This window comes from Clupea harengus, chromosome 8 (genome assembly GCF_900700415.2).
Source record: "Clupea harengus chromosome 8, Ch_v2.0.2, whole genome shotgun sequence".
Lineage (NCBI taxonomy): Eukaryota > Metazoa > Chordata > Actinopteri > Clupeiformes > Clupeidae > Clupea > Clupea harengus.
In genome coordinates, this window is record NC_045159.1 from 20,080,122 (window position 1) to 20,092,621 (window position 12,500).

A 12,500-nucleotide genomic window follows, 5' to 3' on the forward strand; every position below is an offset into this window, starting at 1 on the left:
GGCGCACCGTGGCGGTGCTGACCTGTCCTCCTGGGGTCTTTGTAGTCAGGCTGCGGCTCCAGGAAGGGCTTGAGCTCCTCCTCGTCATGACCCACATTCATCCAGCGGTCCCTCATGATCTGCTGCTGGGACAAACACATGATAGGAGGAGGGGAGGGAGGAGAGGAGGGGGGGAGAGGAGGAGAGGAGGAGAGGAGGGGAGGAGGGGAGGGAGACAGGGGAAAAACAGGGTGAGGGGGTTGAAAGTGAAGGACAGGAGAGGAGGACAAGAAAGGAGAGAGAAGATGAGAGGCAAGGAAAGGAGGAAGTGGAAAGTTAAGGGATTCATTTTTGAATTTTAATATGCGTGTGTGCATGTGTGTGTGTGTGTGTGTGTGTGTGTGTGCATGTGTGTGTGCGTGTGTGCGCACCTCCAAGCTGCCTCTTTTGGTCGGGTTGAGAATGAGGAACTTCTTCAGCAGGCTCTCACAGTCTGTGGACATGTAGAACGGGATCCGGTACTTTCCTCGTAGAACCCTCTCACGCAGCTCCTACACACACACACACACACACACACACACACACACACACACACACGCAAAAGGGTTTAGTGCGCAAAGACACACACTGCACACTGGAGTGTCGAGTTCAAACTAAAACCCACTGAAGGCCTGTTTCACTGGTAAATCATTGGCATTTGAAATAGATGAACTAACACGTTATCACACTCTTCAGCCGCACCAAAACACATGACATGGTATGTAGTCATCACTGAATTATGCAACTGCATTTAGTGGGAGGGTCAAGGTTACACTGCGCTCTCTAACGCACCTACATTTGACCCTTCAGTCTATCACCCAGATGACTAACACACATTACCATTCACACGCGCGCACGCACAAACACATACGCAAACACACATGCCCGGCCGCCCGCCCGCCTAACCGGCCCTCTAACCTTGAGGTTCTGCCCGTCGAAGGGCAGTGAGCCGCTGACGAGCGTGTAGAGGATGACCCCCAGGCTCCAGACGTCCACCTCGGGGCCGTCGTACTTCTTGCCCTGGAAGAGCTCCGGGGCGGCGTAGGGAGGAGACCCGCAGAAGGTGTCCAGCTTGCTGCCCATGGTGAACTTGTTGCTGAAGCCGAAGTCTGCGATCTTGATGTTCATGTCAGCGTCCAGCAGCAGGTTCTCAGCCTGTGGGAGAGGTCAGAGGTCAAAGGGCAACCAGAGACAGTAAGATTGATGACAAGGCAGATCTGAGTTTGCAGGAATAGGAGATACAGACACGCAGAAATATAAGATCTAAGTGTGTGTGTGTGTTTGTTACACCTCTTTATACACACTCACACAAACATGGTAAATCTACAACTTCTTTCAAAGAACTATGACAAACTTCATTATTTTATTGAATATCTTTTAGACATGTCTTACAGACCATACATGTCTTACAGTCTGACTGGCCCGCTTCTCAAATGACCCTAACATCTGCTGAGTTCCCAACCTAGAGCCCCTAACGCAGACACATCTGTTTGGTTAGGGAGAGGTTTGTGGGGACTTCTTCTCTATGGCTGGTTTGTGGGGACTTCTTCTCTATGGCTGGTTTGTGGGGACTTCTTCTCTATCTCTATGGCTGAGTCACAGGCTCACCTGTTAAGGTGACAGTGGGTCCAGTAGGGGTGTGAGACCAACCCAGGGCCCTAATGACTAATCAGGTACCCCAGCTAGTGCTGCCTAACACTGGGCCAAGATCAGAACCAACTAATGACCGGATCATTCTCCCAGACTGAGTGGGACGGGTCTCCCTCCAGTGGGGAATAGAAGCTCTGATTTGCATACGTCGGCACGGTAGCCCTGAGGCTAAAGGCGAGACAGGGGACACGAGAGTGCAACTCTCACTGCACTGCTTCGTGACAGACACTTGGGGTAGGAGGCCCCCGCAGCAAAGAGGTGGCGCCACTTCCTCATTGCTGTCTGTTGTTGCGTAAGTTAAGGCCTCCCATGGCGCTCATGATATAGTTAATAATGAGCGCTAGCTGAACACACCTCATTTAGCTAATGAGGCGTATTAAGCTAATAAAGAGCATCACTTGAGTTCAGTCACGTATGCATAGCAGTGGGAGATGGAGAACATACAGGGCAGGGGGAACCAGGAGTTGAGTTGAGAATCCCTGATCTAGTTCATCCATTTCTACAGAGCCACTGTGGACCTAAAACCCAATTGGTCATTTAGTTCAGGAGCTCTACACAGACACGTTCACCCTAAAACCCACTTGGTCATCTAGTTCAGGAGCTCTACACAGACACGTTCGCCCTAAAACCCACTTGGTCATCTAGTTCAAAAGCTCTACACAGACACGTTCGCCCTAAAACCCACTTGGTCATCTAGTTCAGGAGTTCCTAATCCTGCTGCTGGAGCCCTCTTAAACTGCATTGTCTTCCATCGGTCCATGGTCAAACCACAGCTAATTAAGTCAGAGTGATTAAAATGCATTTGATTCATTTAATGAGATGCATGCAGACCAGCACAGCTCCATGAGAAGGACTGAGGACTGAGAATGACTAATCTAGTTCATTCATTTTCTGCCAAATCTCGTATCTGCCGGATGCACTCATGCAGGTGAAGGGATCAGAGGGAGGCGGGGCTTGGCCGTGAACAGTGTGCTAGTATGCAAATAGGCAGGAGCGAGACGGTTGGGTAATATCCGTGTCAGGGCTCCAGGGGGTTTTAACTGTCAAAGAGGAAACTAAAAAGTCATGGGAAGGTTCTGGTAAACCAAGAATGTCACACCTCTTTCATTCCGTCATGATACTTATGACAGCGGGGAGGAGAAAAACAGGACGTCATGTGACCTCACAGGAGCAATGCTCAAGTTCTTACTAAGGTGTGTATTCACAGGTACATACAGACACACACACACACACACACACACACACACACACACACAGTGTTGAGGGAGTGAACACTTTTGTGAAAATGTGTAGGTTTCATATGCACAAAGTGCTTCCCCTGATTTAAGCTTACAGTCTATAACAGTGTACCAGACATGGCCATTGACAACAATAGTTTATAGTTTTATGTTATGTTTATGTTTTACACGATGGGACACCCTGAGACGGAAGTAATCCAACTACTGAGCCTAGTCAGCGACTGATTCGAGGACCATGTCAGACCAAGGCGGTTGAGGGCGCAGTTATAGTCAGACCAGGGCAGGGTGTGGGCCCAGTTACGGCAAAACCAGGGCGGGGTCAGCACGCAGTTGCGGCAAAACCAGGGCAGGGTCAGGGCGCAAGTTTCGGCAAGACTAGGGTCAGATGCATTTTGGGTGATGTCAAGCCTTTGTTTCAAGTGTTCATAATAGGCAATAAATTAATGACATAAAGTAAAGAAAAGGTGGAAACTGATGACAACACTTATTTTCTGACTCATGCGTACTATTCTGCGTCTATTGCCTGGACTTGAATGAATCTCTGTCCATGCAGTAAATCACTTGGGCTCTGCATCTCACCACAAACAGTGACAGTAAAGTTTGCGGCATGTAGGGTGAGTGTGTGTGTGTTTTTCTGGTGTAACTCTGCCCTATCTTACGCCTTTTGAAAATCCCTCCACAGATGATCCCGCACGGTCGGGAGGAATATAGGCGGCCGGAACGGGTTTTAAAAAAGCACATGACAGGACACAGGACGTCACATGACAGGAAGCAGGAAGTCACCCCATTTTTCCTAATGATGTCATTTTCATTTCCTGAGCCGGTTTTGCCCTTCAGCAGTGTCCATTTATATCTCTTTACTAAGCCCCCCTGATACATGCACATGCACACAGACACACAGTCTCTCCCACGCGCGCACACACATATACACATGCATGCATAGAACACGAACACACAGACACACAGACACACAGACACACAGACACACAGACACACAGACACACAGACACAAAGACACACTGTCTCTTCCACCCGTGCATACATATACACACGCATGCATAGAACACACACATGCATAGAATACACACAAACATATACACCAAAGGCAAATGGCATTGGTGTGTACATTTGAGCATCACACACAATCATACACCCACACACATCCTTTTCCTTACCTTCAGGTCTCTGTGCACAATGCACTTCTGGTGGCAGTACTGCACGGCTGAGATTATCTGTGGGGAGGAACCAGAGCAGCAGCGTTTTAAGGCTCAAATTCAATCCAGAAACTAAACTGATGACACGTTTGATTTAATTCACCAAAGAACCCCAATAGACAGGCCATGGCTACTGTTTTAATCAAACAGACAGAGGAGAGGAGGAGAGGAGGGGAGAGGAGAGATCTTTTGGTAAAAAGGAGGCAGCGTCCCCGTGTCAAAGGTCAAGGTTCATATTACTGCTGTCCGTCTCAGGAACAGACCTGGCCCTAGTGTGGATCCGGGCTGCCTCCGCCCACACAGAGTGCTACTAACAGCTTTTATGAGCGGAAATCAATTCCTATCTAAACAGTATGAAAACCAAAGCATGAGTGACAGAGACACACACGCTCACACACGCTCACACACACGTGCGCGCACACACGCACGCACACTCACAAACACCAATACACAGCTTTGGACTCACCTGTCGAAACTTGACACGAGCCTCTTTTTCTTTCATTCTTCCGTGGGCAACAAGGAAATCGAACACTTCTCCTGCAGGGAGAGACAATGACAGAGAGAGAGAGAGAGAGAGAGAGAGAGTGTCAAAGACAAAGAAAGGCTTTAGATGAGGGCACAAGTGCATACACCTATAAACTAGACTCTGCAACCACAGAAACGGCAGCAATGCAGTGGGCAGGGCAGGTGTGTTGTGTGTCTGCTAGTGTGCAGAAGCACCATTACCATAGATCAGTGCCTGCTAGTGTGCAAAAGCACCATCACCATAGATCAGTGCCTGCTAGTGTGCAAAAGCACCATCAGTATAGGTCAGTGCAGGACAGCGCACACACTACAGAGGATTGAGTCAAGAGTCTGACAGTACAGTAGAGCATTGTTGGATACGCTCATGTTACGCCCAAGGACAAAACATCATAAAGGAGCCAACAGCTCAGGTAGGACTCCACTCAGGTGCGGCTCCACCCACCTCCACTGGCGTACTCCATAATCAGGTACAGCGTCTTCTCCGTCTCGATCACCTCAAACAGTTTCACTGCGACACAGACCACAGGAGACAAGCACACACAGATCAAACACACACACAGAGCAGAGACAGATCAAACACACACAAAAACAACATTCAAAACTCCACAATGTGATTGGGGGGGGGGGGGGTATTTAAGGCCATGTTTTACTCTCTGACCCAGTGCCCTGTTGAGTATGTGCACACACACACACACACACACACACACACAGCCCTGTTGAGTATGTGAGCTGAACAGGGAGTATGAGAGGAATTCATAAGTCCTGAAACGGGCGGTGGCAAGCTGACATTTAGAAGAGGATTAAGGAGGTGTTGCTTCTCAATCTCTGCCTTGTTTTAGCTCCACTTCAAAGAGGAAGGAAACCTGGTCATTAAGGCCGGGTGGCTTCCTGAGACGCCGGTGAACTCACCGATGTTCGGGTGATTCAGCTGCTTCATAATCCGCACCTCTCGGAAAAGCTGCGGATTGGACAGACACACAGACAAACAAACAAACAAACAAACAAACAGGACGTTACACATGCAAACAGAAACAGAGACAAACAGGAAGTAACACATACATACATACACACACACACACACACACACACACACACAGACAGACAGACAGACAGACAGACAGACAGACATAAAGGCAAAGTGGTCACTGCAAAATCAAAAGATCAGTTCTCAAGTGTGTGTGTGTGTGTGTGTGTGTGTGTGTGTGTGTGCGTGCATGCTAAGTATGGTTGATGAAAGTGCGTGAGTGTGTATGTGTCTGTGTGTCTGTGTTTATGTGTGTGTCAGTACTGAATGATACAACACAAACTGTAGGAAATGGCTCAGACTAATTTCCTGTAATTACCCTCCCTCTCTCCCCCTCTCTCCCCCTCCCCCTCTCTATCTCTCTCTCTCTCTTCTCCCCCCCCCCCTCCTAGGGTTAGCGAGTGCTTGGCCTGTCTGTAGTTAACTGGAAAGAGGGGAAGGAGGATGGCTGGATGACCCTACAGCGCTACAGGCGCTTTAGGAAGTTAAACAAAGGCATCCACATCCTCATCAGACCGGGACAGGGACACGAGGAGAGAGATGGAAAACACAGGAGTGAAGAGAGAAAGGAGAGAAAGAAAGAAAGAAAGAAAAGGACCAAAGGAAGGAAGGAAGAAAGAGGAAGGAAAACATGGAGGCCCCACTGATAATGTTAACCCATATGAGTGTCCATTGGTGAACCTCTTACAAACTAACAGAGTTTGGCTGGGGCTTGTGTGTGTGTGTGTGTGTGTGTGTGTGTGTGTGTGTGTGTGTGTGTGTGTGTGTGTGTGTGTGTGTGTGTGTGTGTTACCTTTTGCAGGCTAGAAGAGTTGAGCTGGGTCTTATCTATGATCTTCACAGCCACCTGCAAAAAGAGAGAGAGAGTGAGAGAGAGAGGGGCTTGAGTGAGACCAGTGGACCAGACAGCAAATACACAAACACACACACACACACACACACACAAGGACGCACAGACACAGACACACACACCCACACCGATTTACACACATACACAAATGAACACATAAATGCACACACCACTAACACACACGATAATACAAACAGCATCCACAAGCAACGACCCAAAGGCTTAAAGTCCTGACAACATGCTTATCTATTTGCTTTTTGTCTCCTTCCCACACACACACCTGTATACACACACACACACACACACACACACACACACACACACACACACACACACACACACACACACACACGTACAGACACACACAGACAGACACACACTAACACACACACACGTACAAACACACACACAAGTATAGTCAATATGAGAGGGTTGGGGAGGATCAGTGAAGAAGGAGAGCAAAGAATAACAGTGGGCGGGGGGGTCGGCGGTGGGGTGAAAAGAGCGAGTCAAAACAAACAGACTGTAACAAGAGAGACAGATTGCAACTGTTTTTGTAAACTGAAATTGTAAAAGGCAGAGAGAGAGACTGACAGTGAGAGGGGAGAGAGAGAGAGAGTAAGAGAGAGAGAGAGCGACTGACAGTGAGAGGAAGGGGGAGAGAGAGAGAGAGAGAGAAAGAGTCTGGCAGTGAGGGAGGGGAGAGAGAGAGAGAGAGAGACAGTGAGAGGGAGGGGGAGAGAGAGAGAGAGAGAGAGTGAGAGAGAGTCTGGCAGTGAGAGGGAGAGAGAGAGACTGACAGTAAGAGGGAGAGAGAGAGAGAGAGAGGGGAGAGAGAGAGAGACAGTAGAGACTAGGGGTGGGGGGGGAAATCGATTTTTCGATTTCTCTCGATTCTCTCTAGAACGATTCTGTCTCGATTCAGAAAAGTTCATAATCGATTTTTTAATAAAAAAAATAAATACATTTTTTTTTTTTTTACACATTCATTTTGTGTTGAAATGCAAGCGGCATCGATTATTGCAGACTCTGAGTAGCAAACTCAAATGTTTTAAAAATTGAGATGCATCGATAATCGTTTGATCGGTTTAGAATTGATAATCGATAATCGGTTTAGAATCGAGAATCGGTTTAGAATCGAATCGTTGACCTCTGAATCGGAATCGAATCGAATCGTGAGGTGCCAAGAGATTCCCACCCCTAGTAGAGACGGAGCTACACTTCCTGATTCACTGCAACCATAACCGAAGTCTTAGAGACCATTATTTTGACAAAATAACACAAATATTCCCAGAATTCCACCATCTAAATGATCTGGACAGACTCTCAGTTCTACTGGGAGAGATGGACTGCTGTAGACTGGCAGCAAAATATGTATAAGCCTGCCATGAGCTCCACAGTAATGTGAACCCCCTGTCCCACATAACTAATATTTAATGTTTAATAATTAAAAATTAACCTGTTATATGTTTATAGACCACATTGTTACCATTTATAACGTATTGTTTGTTTTAATTTATTTATGTTAATTTATGTTAATTGCGATTGTATATTTTGTGTAAACATGCTTTGGCAACGTTGTGTTGTATGCAGTCATGCCAATAAAACCATTTTGAATTTGAATTTTTAGAAAGAGAGAGAGAGAGAGAGAGAGAGAGACTGACAGTAAGAGGGAGAGAGAGAGAGAGGGGGAGAGAGAGAGAGGGGGAGAGAGAGACTGGCACTGAGAGAGAGAGAGAGACTGACAGTAAGAGGGAGAGAGAGAGAGAGAGAGACTGACAGTGAGAGGGAGAGAGAGAGAGAGAGACTGACAGTAAGAGGGAGAGAGAGAGAGAGAGAGAGAGAGAGAGAGAGAGACTGGCACTGAGAGGGAGAGAGAGACTGACAGTAAGAGGGAGAGAGAGAGAGAGAGGGGGAGAGAGAGAGAGAGAGACTGGCACTGAGAGGGAGAGAGAGACTGACAGTAAGAGGGAGAGAGAGAGAGAGAGAGAGACTGACAGTAAGAGGGAGAGAGGGAGAGAGACTGGCAGTGAGAGGGAGAGAGAGAGACTGACAGTGAGAGAGAGAGAGAGAGAGAGACTGGCACTGAGAGAGAGAGAGAGAGAGGGGGAGAGACTGACAGTAAGAGGGAGAGAGAGAGACTGGCACTGAGAGGGAGAGAGAGACTGACAGTAAGAGGGAGAGAGAGAGAGAGAGAGAGAGAGACTGGCACTGAGAGGGAGAGAGAGACTGACAGTAAGAGGGAGAGAGAGAGAGAGAGAGAGACTGACAGTAAGAGGGAGAGAGGGAGAGAGACTGGCAGTGAGAGGGAGAGAGAGAGAGAGAGGGGGAGAGAGAGAGAGAGAGACTGGCACTGAGAGGGAGAGAGAGACTGACAGTAAGAGGGAAAGAGGGAGAGTCTGACAGTGGGAGGGAGATAGAGAGAGGGGGAGAGAGAGAGAGAGAAGGAGGGGAATATGGAGAAAGATAAAGATGGGGAAGAAGGGTCTGTAGTAAGGGTGTGTATAGAGAGGGAGATATGGAAGGAGGGGGGGGGGGGGTATGGATGAAATAAAGTGGTTCTGTTTGCAGTGCATTCATTACATTTGGTTACCTCAGAGAAACACACACACACACACACACACACACAACACACAACACACAACACACACACACACACACACACACCTCCTGAGCTGGAAATGGGTCGGTGATGAATAACCTTATCAAAAGCCATTTTTTAAACATGAAATGAATACCAACTAATTAAAGCTGTGAGTGAGTACAGATCTGAGGACCCTGCGTCTGGAAGTGGGTCCAGAGAAACACACACACAGACACACACAGACACACACACGCTCGCGTCTGAAAGTGGGTCACTCAATCCCAAACTCTCTAATGATCCTTTGAAAAGCAGAAATAAAAAAATAAAACAGAAGAAATAAAACATTTTCAAAGTGTGTCTGCGTTCCCTTAAAGGCCCGGATGACTGAGCTGGGATGCCTTTGTCAGGATGCTAGTTAGTTCCTGAGACTTTTATGCACGCACACACACACACACACACACACACACACACACACACACACACACACACACACACAGAGAGACAGACAGACACACAGACACACAGAGACAGACAGACATACCGCTGATGAAAATCTTTCACCTGAAAACAAGTTAATTTACATTTTTTACTGTAATGTCAAATGTTTCGAGCTCCTGGGAGGTTAATCCGCTTAAAAACCCTGAAATGTGGACAATGAAACGTTCATGGGAGACCAATTGTCTGGCTCTTACGTAACAAGAGACTTCTGGTGTGCCACTCACATGTCCTTCTGCAAACACGCACACGCCCCCATACAGATATGTTTGAATGTTCTCACCTCTTTCCCTGTAAGTGTGTGTCGGGCCAGTTTGACCTTGGCGAAGTTGCCCTTGCCGATGGTCTTGAAGAGGCGGTAGTTCCCCACCTGGGGCTGGTCGTCCGCCGGGGTCGACATGGACTTCCTGTTCCGGGACGAGTTGGAACTTCCCTTGGAGTCCGCATGGGACTAGGGGAGAGGGCGAGGGGGAGAGAGAGAGAGAGAAAGAAACAGAGAGAAACAGAGAAAGAGAGAGAGGTTTAATATTCCTTTATTAGACCTCTGTGTAACTTTCTTACATGATTACACTAATAAAACACATACGTTAAGAAGCTAAATCAACCAGGCTTACACCATCACATTAAAAACAAGGAAAAGTCTTCAACACCCCCCCATTTCTCCACATTCCACTTTAAGAGACAGAGACAAAGAGAGAGAGACAGAATTAGTTAGCTGTATGTTTCTTCTTGTCACTCGTACCGTACATGAATTCAAAAACACAACAGGAAACTGTCAAGTCCCTGATTGCAGAGAAGCGTAAGAATTACATCTAGACACACAGGTGCACGCACCATTTTACCTCTTTCCTCTGTCCCTCTATCATTCTTTCCCTTCTTTAGAATACCTGCAATCTTTTAATTCTCTCCATCTCTCCGTCCTCTCCACTGTTATGTGCCAACAAACTGCCGACTGAACACGGCCTTGTAAAGAATAGACTCTGCTCTGTGTGTGTGTGTGTGTGTGTGTGTGTGTGTGTGTGTGTGTGTGTACTGGCAAGATGGGAAAACTTTGCGACAAAGAGAGAGGACAAAAAAAGCCTTAGTGAAGCAGTGACAGCCCAGTAACTCAGCACACAAATAAACTAGACAACCCAAGAACCACACTGAAGTCTCACTGGAGCCACTGTCAGGGAGAGGAGTCAGAGACAGAGACAGAGGGGGGGGGAGAGAGAGAGAGAAAGAGAGGGGAGAGAGAGAGAGAGAGAGAGAAAGAGAGAGAGGGGAGAGAGAGAGGGGGGAAAGTGAGAGAGAGAGAGAGAGAGAAAGAGGAGAGCGAGAGAGAAGGGAGAAAGAGATCGAGAGAGAGAGAAAGGAAGAGAAAGAAAAATCATTGTTTTTGCATGCCTGAGTTGTACTCAGATCTTTTTTACCTCTTTCATTTCCTCTCCTCTCTCTCCCCCCTCTCCCCCTCTCTCCATCTCTCCCTCTCTGTCCATTGTGACACACTGCCGTGATTGTAGTCTTCCCTCTCAGACTGGGGGCGAGGGTGTGTGTTATCCCCAGTGAGGTGAGCTCATAATGAGCGTGGACAGAAAGGCCAGTGTCTCCGCCATGGCACCGTTTAACCCATGAGCACCGCCGCCTCTATATGCACCAGTCTACCCTCGGCCCCGAACACAACGCGGCCAATCAAATCACTCAAACCCATGGAGGGGCTGAACAATGGGGATGTTCTAGGGCAATAAAGGGTCAAGGCTTTGTTTACGAAGACGGGGAAGAAACTCACACATACAAACACACACACACACACACACACACACACACACACACACACACACACACACACACACACACACACACACAGCCCTACAATGACCAGTCGCTTACATCCTCCACACTATCTTCACTGCAGATTCGCTGTACTGAAACAATGGGGAAGAACACAATGTGACAATGAGTGAATGAGTGAATGAGTAAATGAGTGAATTAGTGAATGAATGAATGAATGGGTCCATTCCAATGCTCACTCACTCTAAAAGTGGGTCCATTCCACCAACCACCCACTCTAGCCTGAGACGCAGGTCCCTTCCACCCACCTAACAGCCTGCTCTCTGAAAGACACATTCGCTGAAACAGTGATGAGGTGGACACCATGAGTCTGCCTTTCTTACTCAGCGTGTATTGTGTGTGTGTGTGTGTGTGTGTGTGTGTGTGTGATGAGGTGTACAGTGTTGGTCTGCCAGGAGATCACCCACTGAACATTCAAACTGACTCACTCACTCACTCACTCACAGGCCGAACGCAGCACCAAAACAACAACAGGATGAGCTCATAGTGAGCGCACCAGGGCACAATGACTGGGCACTGTGGTCTGCATTAGCCCAGATAAACGACATTATAATGCAGGACTGACTGCACTAAGAGTCGGTCTGACAGTGACTTCTCCTGTGCATGACAGGACGTTCAGGCTAATGGACCTATGGAGATGTCTGCGGTGGCTGGCCCACACACTGCTGTATAGACATCTTATATACACACACACACACACACACACACGCACGCACGCACGCGCGCACACACACACACACACACGTACACACACACGTACGTACACACACTGCTGTACAGAACTCGTACAGGCGGAGCAGGAGGAGAGCACAGTGACAGGGCGACCCTTGGTGCTCCAGCGGCTCCTGTGCGAAAGAGTGGGTGAACGACACCACAAGCATGGGTCCCTGAGTCACATGAATGCATTCGTCATGAACGCACACACACACACACACACACACACACACACACGTACTCACACACACATGTACTCACACAAACGTACACGCGCACGCACACACAAACACACACGTACTCACACACACATGTACTCACACACACATCCTCACACACACGTCCTCACACACACGTA

The 12,500-nt window shown here is 48.0% G+C and overlaps 1 protein-coding gene across 8 annotated transcripts in view; it reads right to left on the minus strand.

Annotated features, from left to right (window-relative positions):
* The window catches only part of mark2a (MAP/microtubule affinity-regulating kinase 2a), a 39,098-nt gene that overhangs the window by 14,076 nt on the left and 12,522 nt on the right, over window positions 1-12,500 (minus strand). For 5 of the 8 annotated variants that reach the window (XM_031572249.2, XM_031572248.2, XM_031572246.2 and 2 more), the window contains exons 2-10: window positions 9,882-10,049; window positions 6,463-6,516; window positions 5,555-5,603; window positions 5,088-5,153; window positions 4,587-4,657; window positions 4,082-4,138; window positions 937-1,173; window positions 411-530; window positions 8-122 (exon numbers count right to left, since the gene is read on the minus strand). In XM_031572249.2, coding sequence (XP_031428109.1) covers window positions 8-122; window positions 411-530; window positions 937-1,173; window positions 4,082-4,138; window positions 4,587-4,657; window positions 5,088-5,153; window positions 5,555-5,603; window positions 6,463-6,516; window positions 9,882-10,049 — 937 coding nt within the window. The remainder of the gene's footprint in view (window positions 1-7; window positions 123-410; window positions 531-936; window positions 1,174-4,081; window positions 4,139-4,586; window positions 4,658-5,087; window positions 5,154-5,554; window positions 5,604-6,462; window positions 6,517-9,881; window positions 10,050-12,500) is intronic. The other 3 variants (XM_031572251.2, XM_031572250.2, XM_031572245.2) reach the window with 1 other exon arrangement.